This window comes from Protopterus annectens, chromosome 12.part0, assembly GCF_019279795.1.
Source record: "Protopterus annectens isolate FY-2018-M chromosome 12.part0, PAN1.0, whole genome shotgun sequence".
Classification (NCBI taxonomy): Eukaryota; Metazoa; Chordata; order Ceratodontiformes; family Protopteridae; genus Protopterus; species Protopterus annectens.
Genome location: NC_056746.1, coordinates 87,327,028 through 87,350,193, shown reverse-complemented (window position 1 = coordinate 87,350,193; position 23,166 = coordinate 87,327,028). Strand labels below are relative to the sequence as shown.

General features: G+C 40.3%; 1 protein-coding gene across 1 annotated transcript in view; it reads right to left on the bottom strand.

Moving 5' to 3' along the window:
* SDK1 (sidekick cell adhesion molecule 1) overlaps window positions 1-23,166 on the bottom strand; it is a 2,805,673-nt gene that overhangs the window by 322,730 nt on the left and 2,459,777 nt on the right. Inside the window, exon 28 of the mRNA XM_044089098.1 lies at window positions 6,906-7,100. Within this exon, the coding sequence (XP_043945033.1) occupies window positions 6,906-7,100 (195 nt within the window). The remainder of the gene's footprint in view (window positions 1-6,905; window positions 7,101-23,166) is intronic.

Genomic DNA, 23,166 nt, shown 5'->3' with positions numbered 1-23,166 from the left:
ATACAGCTAGTGATCTCATTTAACTTTTGGGGTGCTTGGCAGCACCCCACCGGAGGAAAGATGATGGCACATGAATATAGTATGAACTGATAAATATGCATAAACATTTGGCCAACAAAGAAATGAAGCTGTCTTTACAGATAACAACGTTCTTGTACTATGACTTGGGTAATATATGTACGTGGTTATAGGATACAGTGAGTGATACTGTAAAAGTCTGTAACTGATGATGCAAAAACAAATGGTTTCATGCTGTGCATCATATGCAGGCCTGAAGGGGGACAAGATACGCAGCCTGTGGGTCAGATGGACTACGACTGAACTATCACAATATAAACACATCGAAACTGAAGTAATTCAATATAACAAAAATCTGACCGCAAAAGGAAACGTAAAGTTTCCTTTTTAACTGGAATACCAAAACCCACCACACATTTAGATCAAATTTATATAAATAATGGTAGTATTATAGAAAGTCGCAAGGGTAGATTTAGAGGTAAGGTTAGGGTTTGCATATATTAGTATGGGGGGGCAGGTGATCTTCGCCCTCAAAAAAAGAAGATGGCAGAGCCATCCACTGTTGGATAGCTTGTAGCATTTGAATCTAGCTCAGTCTTGCCCCACTAATGGAGTGTCACCCCAAAACTTTAAGCCAAGAATTAATCCAGCCATAAAGATGGGGGGGACCTATCTGGTAATAGGTTGTCAGCGCTGGTACCAATGCAAAGCACACAGGTAAGGTGTTGTGTACAAAGAAAGTAAGTCTCCGAGGTCAATGTTTGTCTTGATTGTACAGCAGGAGAGTATCGGCTGAAAAAAGTAGGAAGATGCAAGAATGTACATAAAGCATCTTAGAAAATGCGTTTCATCCTTTAGGATGACAACTGGATACTCAAGAAAAAGCTCTCCTGTCAACTAGAGGTGGTAGTATAGCTGGACAGAAATACAAACCTATGTTTAAACAGGCTCTTAAATCCGTTTGTCACTATGTCACCAACCTAAATTCAAGGTCGTAAGCAGGAAAAATGTGATTCCAGTGTTGCAAACCACAATGGAGTCATGACTTCAGCTTCTACGCACTGCAATGAAAATTCAATCTGCATCGAAACAGTAGCATCCATGACTGACTGTGTTACTCAAGACAGAGATGATGGCAAAATTCCTGCTGCAAATCAGGTTCACAACTTGGGATGTCAAATTTACAAACTAGAGGCCAACAATTAAGCTGACTGCAGTTAGTATGTATATTTATTTTTTTAAAGAAGTTAATTAAAGAGAATAGTTGCACTGCCAACAAGAGCTTATTCCACAGATATTGTTGTCAAAATTACTTATTTTTTATTGTATTTATCTTTTATTGACTCAGTCCCACAAGGCTAGCAGTCTCTTTTTAGGAAAGAATTGATGTAGTATTTATACTACCAGGGCATTGTGAAACTTTCCCTAATTATTTCAACAGGTGCTGTGGAATCTTTTACATACACCTGAGCTACTATCAAGTCAGGCTGGTGGATTGCAGCATCAGCAATCCATCTGCCTGGTGCGGGAATAGAACCCACAGCCTCCTGCACCAAAGGTGAGTGTAGTGCCTGTTGCACCACTGACACTGCAGAATTTATTCTTATTTTTCCAGTAATTGTTTACTTTCAGCATAAGGTCCTTCAACCAACTGTCAGTTCTTCCAAGTGTGCTAATAACAAAGATTTTCAATTAGACCCCTGCTGGATATCTTCCTTGAAGACAAAATAGGGGTTAGCCCATAGAAGCCTACAGGCCACTGAATATTATAGCATTTCATGCAGTCTTTTAGAATAGCCCTTGTCTTCTAACCCTTGTGCAATGCTTACCATGAATCTATCCACTTTGTCAAACTGCATCATGCAATATCGGAGTGAATAAATGTGGTGTGCAGACAGCTACTAACTTCCTTGCTGTGGCTAGATATACCATGAAGTATCATATCAGTAACACCATATGGAATTATAAACCATATGGAATTTATAAAATAAAAAAAAAAAAAACATTCTTACCTTAACCTTGTTCCAGCTGTGACTTTAGTAATGCAGTGTAATGCTTGCAGCATGACAATTACACCCAAATATGAGAAAAAGATAAACTTATTAAGGCTGTCCCTAACATGAGGCCTGATCTTAACAGCACTTTAGGGGGTGCTTAACAAAAGCACATCTCATGCTAGGGACTAATACTGGACATTGCCAGCCTCCCAACAGGAGCTGCAGAAGGTAAAATATCTTTTGAAAACTGTTAGATGCTTTGCTCTGCCACACTTACAAAGAAAATGTGTGGCAGAATGAAATATCTAACAGCTTTTAAAGCTGTAAGTTACAACAAAGGGCACTTACATTCTGCCTACCATCTGACTGACAGCGCCAAGTGCTTTATTGGCTTTCAAAGAGTTTGAAAGCAGGTAAAATATTTCATGCTCCTACAGTTTTTTTTTTCTGTAACTAGTAGTACATGGGAAAGCTAAACCATTATGTACTACAAAGTATTATGACCAGGTCTCTCATAATCAGCTTTATGTACTCTCAACGTGAATTTATTGTCTGAAATAGAAAATGGTTGCAATTGGGGGGAGAGAATCACAATCCTCTGTGTTAAATATACTTAATTCTATGGGACATGGCAGACAATTAAAATGAAAGCAAGATCTTTATCCTGCATAAAATATATTAAATCTCTCATATGGCAATATCATCAAAACTGGAATATATATTCTCAGTAAGAGACACTGGAGTACTCTGCATTACATATAAATAATTATATAACTAAGTAAAAATGCTACAGCTAAACAGTAGAAAATAATTACTTTCTCACCCAAGTACAAGTATATTCCATGCATGTTTTGACAAAATAGATCACAAGTGTGTCTTTAAGATGGCAGACTAGTATCCCACTTATATCCAGGCTCTGTGCTAGGGTACCTGACTTCCCAACAGGTCTAACTTAATTGAAACCACGTCAAGTGAAATAAAAGAAAATGGAAGAGATGTACACAGCACTAGGATGCATTTCAGGAGGTGCATGGTGATCTTCAAGCTATGAGACAGTGGTAAATAAGGAAAAAATTATTAAATAATTAGAGACCAAAATAACAGACTTGAAAGACCAGGCTAGAAGGGAAAAAAAAAACCTTGTTCGTAGTTGTCTTGAGAATGAATGAAGTATGATCACATTAGTTAGGTGCGTCCATATTCTTCACAAGACCCTACCAAACATGGCCCTAATAATAGCTGTCTGTGCCACCTTTGCCCATAAAACATGGGCCATGTATGTTGATGACCTACAGTAGTGCTTCATTCTTATGGTTATTGGCCATTTACACACGCTAACCATGGTTACATGCCCCCGCACCCCATATGCAAAGGGTTATCAGCTGCAGTTAATGTTATGGACAGCTTGGTTTGTCTCACAGCCAGTGTGTCATAACACTGTCATGCGTCCCAGTTATATACGCACCTTGATGTTTTCCTCACAGTCATTGAAACACACCCAAAGGACTGTTGGTTTTGATGACATAATTTATTAGGCAGGCTCTTCCTTTAACACTGTGAAGCTCCCATTCTACATAATTTTGACCGAAATTTCTCTATTTCAGTTATATGGTAATAAGAGGTGCTTCTCAAAATGGCACCAATGCTTTACATCACACTGTCAAGAATCAGTGTGATGGCTGTACTAATGATGCTAATTAGCATCACCATCTGAATTGCTGTCATTGTGTTAGCTGTACACGTCACAGTGGTTACAAGCTATGTGAAAGTCTGCACATGCATACATGTGTACAGCTGTACAGTGGAAGTGCAGTGCGCTGACCATGACTAGGTCAGTGGTAGCACTTCATTCCGTTACCTGTGTCTTACAAACATGTGCATAGAGCTCCATGGTAGAGCACTACATTCCATTATGTGTGACTTACAAACCTATATCCATGTGTACAGACATCCATGGTGTGGTACTACATTCCATTACATGTGACTAACAAACGTACCCATTTGCATGGAGCTCCGTGGTGCAGCACTATATTCTGTTACATGTGACTTAACAACAAGCATTCATGTGTGCAGAGCTAACATTTTGCTCCTTGAATGTAGCTGAGTGATGGCCACTATGTGGTTGTATGCCTTATATCGGCAATAAGTCCAGGTGGGGGATTACTGATCGAGTCCATGTTAGCAAACACCTTAAATCATGTATCAGGATATACATGCAGAAATCCAGTACAATAATACTGCCAGAATAGCGGAATTAAAAAACAAAACATGGGTAGTGTTGAATATAGATTAAAATAAAAATAAGAGTATGTTGTAGAGAGGGTCACATCATGCCTGGGTCCTTCTAGGCACACACAAAAATCCAGCTAGGATAATAGTTTACATTCAAGGACAACATGGCAGGACCAAAGTTTGAGCACAGGAGGAAACAGATGTACACAAAATGTAAAGGCTGTGGCTCCGTCGGCCTCGTCAGGCCTGTGAAAACTTCATTTCATTGAATAGAGAGAGGCCATTCAAAGGTCAAAGGGTGCTGCGCAGTTCAGTTCATGCATTATAGAAAGGCCATTCAAAGGTCAAAGGGTGCTGCGCAGTTCAGTTCATGCATTCTAAAACCACTACACTCAAAGGAATCAGTGAATATTTGGATTTTTAGGATGCTATCTGACTGGCCAATCAGGGATGATATGACTGGAGTATTTAAATGCAGTAAAGGTGCTACAGAGAAAAAACATCTATGTATAGGAAATCTTGTGTTACGGAGACTACAGGGACACCTGTAGGGACTGGAAAGGTAGAGACTCAGGAGGCACCTGTAGGGAGACTCAGGAGGCACCTGTAGGGAGACTCAGGAGGCACCTGTAGGGAGACTCAGGAGGCACCTGTAGGGAGACTCAGGAGGCACCTGTAGGGAGACTCAGGAGGCACCTGTAGGGAGACTCAGGAGGCACCTGTAGGGAGACTCAGGAGGCACCTGTAGGGAGGCTCAGGAGGCACCTGTAGGGAGACTCAGGAGGCACCTGTAGGGAGACTCAGGAGGCACCTGTAGGGAGACTCAGGTGGCACCTGTAGGGAGACTCAGGTGGCACCTGTAGGGAGACTCAGGAGGCACCTGTAGGGAGACTCAGGAGGCACCTGTAGGGAGACTCAGGAGGCACCTGTAGGGAGACTCAGGAGGCATTGCTTTTTTTTTTTTTTTTTTTTAAACTCATGGTGCTAAATTCAATAGAATTCCTGAAGAACTGGACTAGGCTAATGTCTAAATATGCAGGAAAATAGTGAAGCATGAAGAATGAGAGCTCTCCCCACTCCAGTGGAAATGAGGTGAAAACTAGACTCACCCTATATGAACCTCACAACACTATTACTAAAAGCTAAGTAAACATTATCTGTATTCCACCAATTTACAGCTTCTTTAAAATGGTTTACTTTATAATGATCGAATTACATTTGAATGAAAGTCAGAATATTTCATATATATGACTGAAAAGCACTTGACTGAAACCCCATTTGATTGAAACTAATTTCACTTGAATCACAGCAAAAAACTGATATAAAAATGTGTTTGCAGGGTGGCAAGATTCCCTGATCCCCCATACCCCCCCTTAATTAAAAAAGAAAAAAACAACTCCATGGTTGCACAACCACAGAGAAAAGAAAAAAAAAAACACCATACACACTTAATCAGTGTTGATGCACAAACAGAAACATCTATAAATTTGGGGTGCAACATGACAGGGCCACTGCCGATCCACACAATCTTCAAGGTTCTTCTATCCTCATAAATTATACCATCATATACACTTTTACACATTTCTGTCATACCTGATTCACTGAAATGGGTTTTCAGTCAAATGGTTTCAACCACTTCATTTCAGTCAAATGCAGCTCAGTCATATTAGAGTAAACCTTTAAAAGGATATGTGTTACAAAAGACATTAAACAAATTCTGCAATGTAGAGGAAAAGCCAAATTAGGAATAACTGGGAAGGGAATAATAACCAATGGTGCAGTGGTGGCGTTGTTGCCTCACAGCATGAGGGTTGCCAGTTCGATTCTCGGCTGGAGTGTCTTCTGTGTGGAGTCTGCATGTCCTCCTTGCATTACTGTGGGTTTTCTCTGGGTGCTCCTGTTTCCTCCCACGTTACAAAGACATGTATCAGGAGTTTCTCCCTGGGCCTCTGCTGAAAACTGGCTTTGTTCCAAGTCAGACTTTCGTGGTAAACAAATGTTAAATAAATAAAAGTAAATGTGACCCCATGTGCAAAAAATGAGAAAAAGGGGTTGAGGATGGATGGATGGACGAGTTCTATGCTCTCTACACACCAGTGAGGGTTCTTCTTCAGGTACTTCAGTTTTGGCTGTCAACCTTGAGGAAAACTGTACTGCACTAAACTTGCTTTGTAATTATTCATTTAACAGAACTCATGCCGAGATGCTTAATCTTTTTGTGCTATACATCAATATCCTGGTTGTGATATTCTGAAAACCAGACCTAAATGAAAGTGCTGATTTCATTTCGGACAGATACAGCAGCTTGCAACAGTTAACCAGTAACCAAAATGCATATCTTGCAGCATTACTGCCACCTAGCTGTCAGCAAGTGGTTGAACACCTGCAGTCACAAAGCACAGGCAGCAGAAAATCCGGTCTTGTAAATGACTAATACTCCACACTACCTTAGATACCCTTTCAACACTCATCAACAGAGAGAGAAACTAAAGGCAAATCCTGAAAAAGTCTGGTGACTTGTGGCAGGATGGCTACAGTAAAGAGGAAATACACTGACACAAGAGAAGGGGTATGTAAAGCAAACAAAAAAAGTGCATTTTCACTGGGAAGCACAAACTTGTTATGCTGAACCTTAAAACTAGTACAAATGCACATTACCTCTCTTTTCTGTGGTTATCACCACAGCTTCAGTTGGCTCTCCCCAGCCTTGTCTGGTTTTGGCTGAAACTTTAAATATGTAGGTCGATTCTGGAGTCAGTTCTGTTGCCATGAACTGCCTGACAGTAGATCCCACTTCCACTGTGGTAAACTTGTTTGGATTGTCTGAAGTCTGGCGGTATGCTATCTGGTACCCTGTAAAACATATACACACAAAAAAATTATCAACTGCATGCTTATGCACTGCTAATAAATGCTTTCATTAAAGGCCTACAGCTACAAATACAACCTTATGCATACATATGCATAGATGTAATACATTAAATGAGCTCTAATGTCACTGTAAAGAGTGTTAGCATCTGCTTTAAAATGAAACGGGGAAATGAATGAACTCTGGATAACTGAAGGTTTACAAACTAAAAGTAAATGTGTACTATGGGCTAATTAAAGCAGGTAATGGTTCCCCATAGAGTTTACAGGCAGTCTTTGATATGTATCCACTATGACCGAACATGAGACTAAAGTACTTGTTTTAAACTTTTAGAAACATCTTTAGTAGTGGTATGTGTCTGCTAATGTAGAAGTTTGACCAAACTCAAAAGCAGTACAACTGGATGAGATTTTTCAAAATTTCATGATATCTTTAAGAGATGTCTGCTCACACTAATAAGATATTTTGCACCAACTAAGTCAGCAGAGTATGGATTTACGCATCCTCATCGAGCAAGTGATTTTCTTGAGCAAAGCAGTGATTGCTAACCACAACGGCAAAACAGAAAGAAGAATGTATTATACACCACTGGGTGAATAAATTGTGGAAAAAAACAAACAGATCCATTGATTTCATTGCTTCCTCGACATTTTAGGCATCATTAAATCCTACAGTATCCTCTCCAGTATGCAAGTGTACACAGACGCGCACACACACACACAGATCAGACCATTCGGGAAGCAATACACTTAGCCATATAGGACAAAATCAAGGTGCCGTACTTTACAGAACAAACTTCTACGTAACGGCCAGTTACTGAGAGAACAAAATAAATCTTTTTTTTGTAAAGAATCAAAGTAGCATAAAGCCGTTATGTACAAGTCCACATTTCCAGTGGAATTTCTGCTTAGAAACAGATATTGAAGATAGAAATAAGGTGAGTGCAATTCTAAAACAAATCAACAAATAGCCAATAACACTGAAAGATTTGCTCTGTTTGTAATAGATTCTGGCATAGTGACAGTGCCATGTGGATTTGATAACAGCAAACAAACTGCTACCACTACAAAACACCACCCGACTTTGTGGAAAGTGTTTGACTGGTGATCACTATGTCAGTTCTGTAGTGGGTACTAGTCTTTTACTATACTTATATAATGAGTAATTGGAAACTCACCCCTGGTCTTGTACCTATGTCTCTAATGGACAGAGGTAATCAGTAAATCACCCCTATAAATCAAATATAAACCAGATTTGTGGGTCACATTTGGGTTGTATGGCTACAATTTTAAGGGTTCTATTGGTCGTTAGTCTAGTACACACCCATGAACCTATGGAAAAAATCAAGTGCTTTTATACTCCTCGACTACAGTAAACTCTGGTACCTTTTTTGTTTTGAGCATTGTAGCAAAGCAGCATTAATAATATAAAGTTGCTTGCAAAAGTGTGTATTTCTATTTCTGATGTTGTGATTGCCAAAACTTATTCTGTGTACTTTACCGTACATAAATATGAGCAAACATAATCATCCAATATTCTCTGCAACCCAACAATGGCACAATTTTAAAAAGGTACAATAAATTAGTGTGATTTACTCCCACCTGGTTAGAGCACTTGGTCATTCAGAATTTACACATGACCAAACTAACAGACAAGGACAAATCTCACCAAGTATATCTTCAACCCACCTATTCAGCCCAATTTACTTTTTCTTTCTTTCTGTCTCACTTTCCCAAGCCCCCTCACTTAGTCTACCATCTACTATGTCCATCCATACACACCCACTTAGTCTACCATTTACTATGTCCATCACATCCATCACTACCATTTACTATGTCCATCACATCCATCACTACCATTTAATATGTCCACCACAACCATCGTAACTATCCTACATGTTCTTTTCCTACCACAACCCCTCACTACTATTCTAACTATTCTCTGCTTTCTCTCTGCAACTGATTTTCTTCCACAGTCATCGTTTCACATCTTGATAATACTCTCATGCTCAGCTCTCACCACCTAAAATACTTAAAAATACTCTCATGCTCAGCTCTTACTACCTAAAGTACTTGATAATACTCTCATGCTCAGCTCTCACCACCTAAAGTACTTGACAATACTCTCATGCTCAGCCCTCACCACCTAAAGTACTTGATAATACTCTCATGCTCAGCTCTCACCACCTAAAGTACTTGATAATACTCTCATGCTCAGCTGTCACCACCTAAAGTACTTGATAATACTCTCATGCTCAGCCCTCACCACCTAAAGAACTTGATAATACTCTCATGCTTAGCTCTCACCACCTAAAGTACTTGATAACACTCTCATGCTCAGCTCTTACTATCTAAAGTACTTGATAATATTCTCATGCTCAACCCTCACCACCTAAAGTACTTGATAATACTCTCATGTTCAGCTCTATCTAAAGTACTTGATAATACTTTCATGCTCAGCCCTCACCACCTAAAGTACTTGTATTATTTTCCTTAAATCTTCATTCCTCTCAGACTTGCTTTCATTTCTATATTTTACAATCTTCCAATTAGTAATCGTCCCACAGTGGTGTATACCTAACATACTGTCTCCATTTGTTAATTTTATTAATTGTATATATTATTCTTCTTCTTCTGACCATGCTGTGTGTATTAATTTATTTTATTGCCAGTATTTTAAACTGTAAATATTTTCTGTGATTTCGTCTCGGACAATTGCTGTTTAATTATGTAACAGGGATCTTTTATCCCCTGGCCTTCTCAGAAAATGGAACTGTAAGCTCAGTTGGACTCTCCCAGTAAATAAATGTCAATCAATTAATCAAAATATTAATAACCCACACCCCTGACAGCATCTGTTGTAATATTATATAAAAACATCCTCTGAAGTATAACCACTACCCCAAGAATATGATTCCCCATGTGGAATATCACTTAGTCCCCAGTGGCCTAATTCTTAAAGCATTTGCTTCTTAAGCCAGAGACTGCAGGTTTGAATCCCATGTGGGGTGGTATAATTATTTTTTTTTAGTAGAGTTTTTTTAATGGGGGAATGTTGACATAATGGTTAAGATCTAACCTCACAGACAAGGTTTGACTCTGATGTCTTGTTATTGGCTAGGCTTGTAATCGTCTGCAGATTGGTAGCCTAGTATATTTACCTATGAACCATACCAAGCAAACAAACGTTTCCTGCAAATGTAAACAAGTGACTGGCACATCTGTGTTCTTGCCTCTAAGGCCATCTGATGGCAGCAATAGCAAGAATTACTGTAAATATTAACTGGTAACTGAGACATTCAGGAGAGATTCAGAGAGTAGTTAGTCAAAATGGAGACCGCAAGGCTTCATGAATTACTGTTACAGTCATGCACAGGCTTCCACCCTCTAGTCAGAGAATGCAGCACACAGAACAGACCATTTGATCAAAAACTGACTCATACCATAGACTAATACTAAAGTCTAATAAATGTGAAGAAACCAAAAGCTAAGCCTTCTACTTGCTACCAGTTTAATGACATGCAAGGCCCCTCAATGGACCTGCAGATTCAGTTAATAATGAGATATTTAAAGAGCCTAATGTGGAGATATCTGCTCACCAACACCAGAAATTCAGGCATTTAGAGAATTTTGCCTGGCATGTCACAGACACTATGAACCAGAATGCAACTGCTGTCTTGCTGTTTATATTCCCCTCTCCCCATCATACAGTTCCCAACATTTAACTTCCTGGTATGGATTATTGTAAAGGAATACCAGTTCCTAAATGACAGCCCCACCCATTCCTTACTTATGCAAAATAACTTATTCCTTGGTTTCTGGGACACCCTTCCTTTCTGAATTCTGGCAGTGCAATGTTATGCTGTATTTTTTTTTAATGTAAATGCACTCAAATGTTTACAACTTTAAGTCACTCCTTCTTGCTAAGGTGCACTTTCCCAAACTCAAAAAGGTAAGTATTGACCCTTTAATTAGTGGCATTACCCTCAATCCACATATGTAGCCATTTGGCTCAAACTGGTCCCACGTGACATTCTCACCAAGCAAACCAGCATTCCTTTATAGTCATATGGGAACTATGCAGTTCTACAGAGGAAAAACAAAATGCCTGGTAGCAACAAGAAACAGGCAGTGCAACATTTCACTGTATAACTTGGAAAGGTGGTTAATCTTCTGTAAATGACACGAGAGTACTATTGCCTAAATACAGCAGCTTGCTGCAGTAGCAGCTGCATAACTATGCCTGTCGCTGTGCTACTATGTTTGTGAGCATTAGTGATGTCACAGGCTAGGTAAGAAGAACTCGTGGGTAACAAAGGTGGGGGGGGGGGTCCTGCATAAGGGACTGGGCTCCCAAGTTAGACATAATCCCTTAGAGTTGGAGGATTCCAAAAGAAACAAAACAATAATGCCCCCCCCCCAGTGTTTAGAAAAGATTAAGGATAATGGTGCTGGTAGAGAAAGCAACTTCCCCTGTTTATCACAACTAGGCACCCCCAAAACCTGTAAGCGGAGGACAGGATTCTAGAGATGGCTGTACTACAAACAACATGTTAACTGCTCTAGTACTGGGATAAGATTAATGTGGGGAAATGGTATGGCACAAAACAGGTTAACAGTCACTGAACATACTAGGGTGACAGTTTTGGTGCACATGAAAGCATCTCCCCTCTACTCTCCAGTAAAGTAAGCAGCATCACAACAAAAGTAAACTTCTAAGATTGTCTTGGCAGTAACCACCTTACTGACATCAAAACTTCATTTCAGAAAATGCAGTGAGATGAATACAGGTCAGTGGCTGTTAAAGCCATGCTGTATGGAATTTCAGTCTCCACCTATTTCGGCCAGCTAGATACAGCATATATCCAAATCAGGATGCTGACATGTGACAGCATACCCCTCTCTTTAGCCACTGGGGTATATGTGTGCTAAATGGAAATTGCTTTGACCATACTATGACAAGTGCCAATGGTACCCATCCCTTGGACATAGACTTATTCTCCAGCATCTAACATTCCCACAGTGTGAGAAAAGTTCAGGAACTGGAAACTGTTGCACGATCAAGGCTAACTAAATAAGAGGCAGCCTTGTATTAATGTAAAGATAGCAAGCAAATGCCTGAAAAAAAGACATTTTGCATGGGAAAAAAACAGGACAGATAATTTGGTTAAGTTGTTGCTGTAGAAAGCATAGTGATGTTATAAAATGACAGTCACATGGAAAAGGTAGTGCGCTGCAGTTGTGCCTCTTTGTGCACAAACAGATGATATTGTATCAGACCAGCAGCTAAGCAAAAATGCAAGCTCATAAGCAAAGCTCAAATGTAAGCTCATAAGCAAATCTGAGGTGCAAGCACATTAGCAAAACTCTGTTACCAAGCAGGGTGTCATCTGTCTGCAATAGATTATTAGGGCTCCCCCAAGTGATGAAACTGTAGTACTCTGAGGTGGCTAATAAGAGTGGACACCGGAGATCAGTGGTTGTGTGCATAACTCATGTTACTGCAAAATTACTTTTAAATGGGAAATCCATCTCAACCTTTATTTTAATTTTGGATCCTACTGCTTAGCACAGGAAAAAAAAAAAGCTAATCATATCCAAGCATCATACAGTTATTTTGATGCCAAACAGCCAAGAAATATAACAATCAGTGGTCAACATAACTAGCAAAAGATGCATCTTTATAGTACACATCAAATTTCCCATTTCTTTTTCAAATAAAAAAGATGTAACATAGCGAGCATTTGTTTTGGTGCCCACTAATCAGACTTTAGATGAAGGCAGCATAGTAATTTGCAAAATAAATAGGTAGGATATCTCCTGCAGAGCATGAAGTACAGCACTTTCCACTACACAGTGGCTTTTTATTTGTGTTGGATTTTAGCTATTGCATGAAAGATAGTTAGGCGTGAAAAAAACAATGAACAACCTATGCAGAATTAAAAGAAATGTACAGATGGCATTTTCCTGTAATTACAACGTACAACACGTGACACATTACTGTCATATTTTAAAATGTTTTACGCTATCACAGGCCATCACTTAATTACAGATTTAATGCAACCTTGAGAAAGGAAATTTAAACGTTCAATCAAAGCACTACTGTTTACTGGCAGGTCTGTTCTTCTGCCACTTATCAGACAGGCTCATTTTTATTCATTTACTAGATGTTCAACAAATTTCAAAGTTAACTACCAAAATAAGTCTGATATTGTATCCTGAAAAGTGCTGTTAGGCAGTGTGCAAACTGAACTGGCAGGCTAGCAGAACGACAATAAAAGCTTGATAATCTGCAGCCAACTAGCAGCTGGGAACATGCATAGGATTCCTGGGATCCCACTCTCCAGGAACTAGGGGAGCTTCATAGCTTCATATGTGAAGGGGGGATGAGGTTCCCCAAAACAACAAAATGCAGTGTGCTTAACTGCCATCAGAATGCCAAGAAATGGGATTTATATGCAATGGTATGACATAGTAACCAGACAAAAAAGAACAAATTGTGTTTTACCTAACAAAAGATATATTTATCTATAAACTAAGTTTTTTGTTTTAGCCGTCAGAGTTACTGTAGGATTCACTGTAATGCCTCACAGGTATGTATAGTGCACTGAAAGAATATTAATCTTGTGAGGAGCAGAGGCTATTTTTGCCCTGTAATAAAAGTAATATTTTGATGAACAATACTGTAGGTTTTACTCCACAGGGAACCTAGGCAGTGCTGACATTCTGCCTAATGCAGTGAACTCTGCAGAGACCGGTAATAAATATATCTCCAAGTAGTACAGCATTCGTAGGAAGGGATGTTGAACAGTGATTATCAGAAGAATAGACTGATATAGAAATTGGTGCCTTTCGGCAAATTTTATGTTGATGTCCTTAAGTCTTCTTATTTTTGCTGAAATGTTACTAAACAATGCTAGCAAAAGCTTGATGTGTGATGGAAGCTTGTTGGGCATAAAAGCTACTGAAGTCTGTAAAGGTCTATGTTTCAGAGGCATACAGATTCAAGTGCTCTCCAGTTAATTTCATTCTAGGATGGAATTTTCCCCAGGGCTATCAGCTTAGGCTCACTTGACACCCTCTCTGGAACAGCTTTAACAAGCTTTGTTAAAGGTCTCAACTTAACTATTTAAGATAATTGCAGAGGGGTATCCATGTGGGATCCTCTCAGCATTCAGTACTTTTAGCTGTAATTCTCAGTAGCTGGAATTCGCTAAACTGTCTTTGGAGACCCATGAACAAGACTTGCTGTAGGCTATATAAATCAATCTGTATTTCTCACAGTAAAAATGCACAGCTAGGAGAAAGGCTAATTTTGTACTCAAATAAATCACTTCAGCTGCTTTTCTGCAAATCCTTTTTATTAAAATAATGTTGCTGTATCAGGAAAATGGTTTACTTGTTTGGAAACCAAGAATATCAAAAGACAGGGATGCACGTTATGGCAACTGTGCATATATCATTAAAAAAAAGTCATACCTGTACTGAAGAGTATGACGAAAAAGTGTGGGCTTTCCTTTAATTTGTTTTTAAATCTATAAAAGTGTTTCATATAAATATCTACCTTAATATATGACCAAGACTAAAATGGTTGTTGGCAAGATGAGAACGAGGGAGTGGGAGTAAAACCATAGACACAGAGCGCATCGCATGAAACCAAGGTGCTGAAATGTTGCAAAGAGAAGAGACCAGATGGTAAAGAGAGAAGGGATAATGCGTCAGTTACAGCACTGCCTTATCCTTCTCCATATCACTGACTGCAAAGTACCTTTGCAGTACTGAGTAGAATGACATCATCACAGAGTAGAATGACATCATCACAGAGTAGGATGAGATCACTGGTTCAACACCACCACGCTGCAGCACAGAAGGCATGCTCACAATCCCGCTACCTGCATCTCTGAGATGAAAAGGAAGTGACATCTTTCTGGTACAGTCTGCACTTTTGGTATGGCCTCCTTTACTAGATACTGAAATGGGGGGAAAACTCTCATGAGAGTACTACAACTCTTAAGTGTGTCACCTAAGAATGTGCTGCCATCATAAAAAAGTACCTGCTTTGAAGAAAAACATACTATTCTGCCTATGTTCTGTCCGTGATTCACCTTCTCGGATATTTATAGTGTGCTGAACCCAGAATGATTCTAACCAACATTACAGAAAACAAACCTTTGAAAGCCTAACAGTAAGACTTGCTCTTGCAACACAGCTTATTATCCTGCCATCTTAAATCAGGCTTATGATTAGAGCAGCTGTTGCTGCCTGCCTTTAGCCTACCCTAACTGCAGCAAGATGTCTACAGAGTTACCTTGAAAGGCCTCCAGCCAGGGAAGCTAACATGATTCCATTGGGACTCAGTAACAAAGGGACTGTGAGAATTTTATAAAAAGTATTTTGTCTTACTGTGTTGTGTGTGTATTTAACTGGAAAAATTACATCAGTGTGGATTTTAGTGAGACTAAACAGTTGGGTTGATAAAGTTTGTTCTGATCCTCACTGTTGCACACTCTCAGAGATAGTACATTTAGAGATCTGGAAAAGGTGTTAGGGATGGAATGGATCTTGCACCTCCTGCAAAGACATTTTTGAGAAGTTTGATGGGTAGGCATGGATGCCTCAATGTTTTGTGAATAATACACTAAATTTTGATGTGTGCTTACATGGATGATTTCATATGTACCCTACATATTCCAATAAAGTTGTGGTGGCAAAAGTCACAGAGGACCAGCATCTGAATGTGCCAGGCTCCAACCTGTATTTAAATTCCACAGGTTCTGTTAGCACTCTGTAGGACTATGAGCAAGTGTCTCAATATTTCTCTTCTCCAGATTGCAACTCAAATTATCTTTAATTTATAAGCTTTTATCTTTAATTTAATAAGCTTTTCATTTAAAAAAAAAAGTTAGATAATGATTTCTTTAACCAAGAAATTGGTATGTGATAGACGAAATTGTTAACAAAATAAGTAAAATGGGCAACTCAAACAAGTTAAAGAATGGAACTACTGAATGGTATTTATTTTTCTTATTAAGCTGCCTGTTGCATAATGTGACAGTTTGTCTTTCAATAATACAGTTAGCTAGGCTGCTAATACATAGTGTGCATTAAATACAAGTCACCATTTTTGACCAAACCTTGGGAATAAAAAAAAAAAACAGAGGGCTACTCAAGATAATAGTAGTCAATTCTCCCAAACCACAAAGTTAACGTTTTCTGAAACCATGCAAGTTGTTTTTCACATCTGGGAGGGTAACAAAGATTAAAAAGAACAGACATCAATTAGTAGAAATAGAAGCACAGGTAACAGAATGTGTTTTAGCATGGATAATCTCAACTTTAGGTTAATTAAGGTATGTGTTTGCAGTGGTCTGTTTGGGACATTTGTTCCTATTTGGGGGGGTAAACTATTTGAAGATGTACATAGTTTTGTGTGTTTGGATTAAGTTAACATGTTCTGGGGTGTGTTTTTGAGGGTATCCATTAAAGTAAAACATTCTTGAAAAATGTGACAAGTTCTAATGTTGGTGAAAAGAAAAATGTATAAATGATTAACCTGACATGTATAACAAAAGCTGAAAACAGACATTTAAAATGATGTCCTATACAATTGGTGGGAAGAATGATTTATTATCATAATGGTGACACTTTCCATACTATCTTGGAATGTGAACAGTCACACAGGTATAGACACAAAGGAAAGAATATTTAATTTTATTGAGAAATGCACAGTGCAAATAGTAATGCTACAGTAAACACACTTGGAAATAACTGTTCATGTGAATTTGATAAAGGAAGGGTTTCAGGATGGCTGTTCAGCAGAATATCAGGGACAAAGGAAAAGGGGAGTACTTATACTAATTTCCAAAGAAGAACCAGTTGTGACAGAAGAGGAAAAAGGATGGTAATGCCAGATTTGTGATAGTATGGGAGTACTAGCAACGGTTGACGATTACTCTGGTATGTAATTAAATGCCACCTAAAAACTGCTATTGCAGAGCTTTTGGGAGAAATAAACAGCTTTCAGCATGGACTATAATTATAGGTGGGGAATGGTATTTGATTTGAAACAATGAAGATGTATTTGTGGGGCTTAGGAAGGAAAAATATAACAAAACAGGGCAGATTTCTGAAGAAATTTATGAAATTATTTGGTATGGAAAATGTGAATTCATTAGTAGGAACTGGGAAAGAATTTACATATTATACCTCAAGGCACAATAACTGGTCTAGACTAGACAGAGATTATATTTCACAGGAACAAGTGCATTTAATTGAGAACACTGACATATATGGAGTAACTATTCTACATCACGTGCCAATAATTGCTAAGATAAAAATGCAGGGTAATGAAGTAAAGATGAGACACTGGTGCTTCCCCACCTACCTGATAAAGAGAGAGGAATTTAAGGAATGGGCAGTGGAAATTATTTGGTAGCTATTAGGAAAGATATAAAGTGCTCCAGAAGTTATAGCTAATGAGTGGGATAAAATGAAAGTGGTGTTTAAAAAAAGGGTAGAAATAAAAGAAAAAGGCAATCTGATTAATAAGTAATAAGAATTATTTAGAGCAGCTGAGAAAAGTTAAAGTATTACAAAATAAGAGGAATCTCACAGAACAAGAGGATGAACAATTGTAGAGTGCTAAAGAGAAATTAAGGGAGTACCTGGATAATATGCACAAGTTTAGAAAGATTTCTATTGAGCAGTTGTTTTTGATAACTCTGGAGCACAAAAACATTTGGCACAACATCTTAGGCAACAAACAGTCGAAAGGATTGTTGCCAAACATAGGGAGCCAATAACAAGAAAAATAACCAGAGATCCTGCAGAGTTATTAGAGATATTTAAGAATTCTTATGAAAACTTGTATAAAGTACATAAGTGGGGAAAACAAGAAAAAAGCACAAATGGAAATATTTATGGAAGACAAATACACCAAGGTTACAGGTAGATGAGGATCTACAATTAATAGTTAAGGCAGGAGGAGATGAAATAAAAATGGTAATGTACAACCAATCTGCAAGAACGTTTCCAGGAATAGACGCAAAGCAAGAAGGGAAGGCAATGATAAAGATTTGAAAGATTTTATTTAACAGTATGTTAAAAGGAGGGGAAGCACCAACATCCTGGTAAAAAGCTGTGGTGGATATAAATAAAGACGGTAAGGACTCATCAAATCCAGCTTCATGTAGGCCCATTTCAATTTAAAACCATGATTATAAAGTGTTTATATCTATAATGGCTGAAAAATGACAAAGGTGTTGCCAAAACTGATAGATAAGGATCAATGTGATTTTATGGAGGGGAGGGAAATATTTTACCGCATTACTAATACAATGATGATCCACAGGGAAGCAGAAAAGAAGTTGTACTCACCATAACGTTCCATGTGAGTTGTTCCATCTCGCCTTCATTTATCACTGATGGGTTAGGAGCCGATCCTCGGCTCCGACACGGCCGTTTAGCAAAGCTCAAAGATTACCAGTAGCTCGAGACCAAGCCCCTTATCCCAAGATGCACTGCTGGAATTACCTCAGATCTTGTTTGCTGCGAGTACCATACCCTAGAAAGAGGACTAATCTCCCCAGACAGGAAGAACATTGAATAACCAAGATGGAGTCAGTCTCCAGGTCAACTGTTAGCCAGGTGGGGGAAGGAGGGAGGGACGTGAGAATAAAGGCGAGATAGAACAACTCACATGGAATGTTATGGTGAGTACATAACTTCATGTGAAGCTGTTCAACTTCACCGTTCATTCATCACTGATGGGTAGCGTCCCTAGCACCCTAAAACCTGGGTGGCTCACGGGAGTACATTTTTCTGGACCGCAGAAGCAAAGGAAGCCCTGTCCCTGGAGGCCTTGTCCACTTTGTAATGAGTGATAAAAGTGTGAGGCTTAGACCAAGTGGCTGCAGCACAGATATTATCAAGGGGTAACTTGGCTTGAAAAGCCAAAGAAGTAGAGACTGCACTGGTTGAATGCGCCTTCACTTTATGCAACAAAGACCTATTAGCAGATGAGTAATTGTACGTGATAAAATCTGAAAGCCACTTAGAAAGGGTTGTTTTAGCCACTGGTCTACCTTTTCTGGCTTCAGAGAATGAAACAAAAAGCTGGTCTGACTTTCTGAAGTCTTTTGTTCTGTCCAGATAATATCTAAGCTGTCTGTGAACATCAAGTTTGTGCAGCATGTATTCTAATTTGTTGGTATGGTTAGGGAAAAAAACGGGCAACTCAATAACTTGATTGATGTTTGTCTCAGAGCATGCTTTAGGCAAAAAGGAAGGATTAGTCCTAAGGGATACTCTGTCTGGACGAAAACTCATATAGGGGGCTTGATAGATAATTCCTGAAGCTCTGACAACCTGCGGGCAGAGGTAATGGTTAATAGAAAAATAGTTTTCCAAGACAGAAACTTGAGCTCATTAGATGACGCTGTTTCAAATGGAGGAAGAATAATACGGGATAGCATGAAATTCAAGCTCCAGGGAGAATAAGGAGTCTTCACTGGAGGCCTCATGTGAAAGGTACCTTTGAGGAAGGCCTTGGATAACAGGTGTTGCATAATATTTAGTCCATCAATACCTAGATGAAAATTAGATATAGCTGCTAACTGGACCCTAATGGTCGCAGTTGCTGCTGCTCCGTGAAACATCACAGTCAAAAATTCTAGTATGGATGACAATGGAGCTTTGTAAAGATCAAGGTTCTTGTTAGAAGCCCAAATGGAAAATCTCTTCCACTTACTACGATATAATTTTCTGGTGGAAGGTTTGTGGGAGGCCAACAAAATTTGACTTGTGTCATATGAAAGATTATGAAGTCTGACTATATGGGGAACTGGAGCAGCCAAGCAGTTAGCTTCAGTGACTGCAAGGAAGGATGGAGGTCCCCTGACTGGTGTTGTCAGAAGGTCTGGAACTGGGTCCAGGATCCATGGATCCTCCAAGAGATGATGGTAAAGAAATGGAAACCAAATCTGCCGAGGCTAATGAGGGGCTATAAGAATGACGGGTCCCTTCCCAGCGACTTTGCTTTCTGTAAAAATCTGGGTATCAGCGGAATTGGGGGAAATGCATAGAGGAGACCCAGGGGCCAATTATGTATGAGTGCATCCCTTGGGGGTTCTCCCGGAGGGGGTATCAGGGCAAAGTAACTTTGGCATTTGGTGTTGATGTGGCTGGCAAAAAGATCGCAGCAAGGCTGGCCCCATCTGTGGAAAATCCTGTCCACAATCTCCTGTTTGAGGGACCACTCATGTGGTAACAAAATTGCCTTGCTCAGCTTGTCTGCGAACACGTTGGATCTCCCTGGGATGTGCGTTGCCAACAGAAAGTGCTGGGATGACACAGCCCACTGTCAAACTCTGAGGGCTTCTCGGCAAAGGGGGTAAGATTTGGTTCTGCCCTGTTTGTTCAAATACCAGACCAATGACATGTTGTCTGTTTGTATGGCAATTGTCCTTAGAGGAAGAGAGTCTTAAAAGTACTGCAATGCCAGAAGTACCGCTCTCATCTCTAGAACATTGATATGCAAATGTGACTCTTGATCCATCAATGTGCCTTGGGTAGTCTTTCCCTGAAAATCCCCCCCCCCCACCCTATCAGGGAAGCATCTGTGGTCACAGTGGCTACTGGAGGGGGGAGTATAAAGAGGCATCCAATTGTGACATGTAGAGACGTCAACCACCACTGAAGATCCCTCTTGTAAGAGTTTGTAATCAGAATCATATGGTTCATTGGCAATTCCTGGTAAGACCATTGAGTGAAAAGGAGCCATTGAAGAATCCGCACATGCATCCTCGCCAATGGAATGGCTAATATTGCTGCCTCCATCAAACCTAGTACTTTCAAGACCTCTATGGCTGGAGTTCTGTTCTTTGACACCAATGAAGTGATGTGTTGGCAAAGAATTGATACCCTTTCAAGTGGAAGACATAGAGTGGTGGTTGAAGTGTCTAACTCTGCCCCTATAATGATGATATGCTGCGATGGCAACAAGGCAGACTTTTTGAAGTTGACCGTAATGCCTAAGTGGTTGCAGAGTGTCACAGTGGATTCTGTTGCCTGAATTAGTTGATGCCTGGTGGTGGAGGTAAAGAGCCAATTGTCTAGGTACGGAAAAACTTGGTATCCTAGACGCATCAGGTGAGCCGTGACCAATGCCATACATTTGGTAAACACTCTGGGGGCTGTAGTGAGACCAAACGTCAGGGCTCAAAACTGGTAGTGACTGGCTCCCAGCCAGAAGTGCAGATGATCTCTGGATGGTCTGGCCATCTTTATATAGTAGTATGCATCCTTGAGATCAATCCAATTGTCCTTCCCTAAAAAGGGAAGTATGGACTGAAGCGTGACCACCCGAAACTTCTCTTTTTTTTACAAATTGGTACAGTCTGCTGAGGTCCAAAATGGGTCTCCAGTCCCCTGTTTTCTTTGGAACCAAAAAGAATCTTGAGTAACTTCCGAATCCTGTTTGGTCTGCTGGGACTGGCCGGATAACTCTTTTTTTCTAGCAACTTGAGGACCTCTGTGGTTGCTTGTTCCCTGTAACTGGGTGGAACGTCCCAGATTCTCTTGATGGAAATAGGTGGAGTGGATAACGGTATGAAATACCCTCTGGAAATGATGCTTTGTACCCATCTGTCATTTGTAATATCTAGCCAGGCTTCTGGGTACAAAGATAAGTGACCCCCCCCCCCGACCGCCTCCTGAGCAGAACAGTCGGTCCTCCTCTCAGGAGTGCTGGTAGGGCTGACCAGAGAAAGAATCTCTGCCACCCTGGTGTTGTGGACCCCCTCTGCCACGAGGGCGGCGTCTTCCATTATTACCTCCTCCTTTGTCCCTGGAGGAGGGTTCTCCACATGTGTCCTGAAAGGCTCCTTGGGCTTTACGGAACCACATCTTTCCTCCCCTTTGGGGTAAGGCCGAGTAGGGGTAGAAACACGGACTCTGACGGCAGACAGTCTTTCCCTCTTGTTCACACCTGGTCAATGTTTCCTTTACCTTACGCCCAAACAAGGATGAGCCATCAAACGGGGTATTTACGAATGAAGACTTGAAGGGCTCCACAAAGGAACAGAGACGCATCCAGGCATGCCTATGAAGAGCAATCCCTGATCCTGCAGCCCTACTTGAACCATCTGCTGCATATATGAGATGCATGGACGAGTTCATGGTAGAATTAAGGGTAGCAAGCTGGGCAGAAACTTTGTCAGAGACAGCTGCAGCTATAGCACCCTGAAGAGCATCTCCCAACTCCTTAAGGAGATCTCTTTGCAGTCTGGTGAAATGAATTAGATAGTTCAGTGATCGAAGAGTGAAAGTCGCTGAACTGAACATACGTTTCCCATATCTATCCATGATCCTAGAATCTCTGTTAGGAGGATGGATAGAAGCTGAAGTTTCAAACAATTCCTTCTTGGTGGCTGCCGCCACCACCATGGCATCAACAGGGATTCCCTTAGACAAGAAGGTTTTATCCGCTGGGGCAGAGATAAACTTATTCGGCCTCCAAGGGACAGGCTCCATGGACTCCAGAGACTCCCATGCCCTTACGAGAGACCAGTTGCATAAGCTCATTGTAGGGTGGAGACACCCAGGAGGTGGAAGGTTGAGACCCAAAAACATTCAGGAGAACCGACTTATCCTCAGTAGGGTTTTTGGACTGCCAATCACCCCTCTGCCTAAGGATCTCAAGGATCTCCGCAAAGGAGATGTCCTCAGAGGGGGATCGAGGGGACCCTTCTGACTCATCCAAGTCAGTGTCAGATGTCAATGACTCCTGTGGGGAGTCCAAGTGCCTCCTCTTGCACACTCTCTTTCTGGGAACTTCCTCAGTGGGAGCCTCTGGGGAAGTCTCAGAAGAGCAGAGGGCGCCCAGTGGGGCTACCTGGGCCTCTGGGTCTCTATGCTTAGGGTGGCCAATGGAAGCAGAAGCAGACACAGGTACTTTAGGGGGAGAAGGCCAAACCTGGCAATGAGAAATTCTTAGGAGACCATACTTGCCTCATGGCTTCGAAGGCATCATGGCTCCGATGAGAAGGAGTTG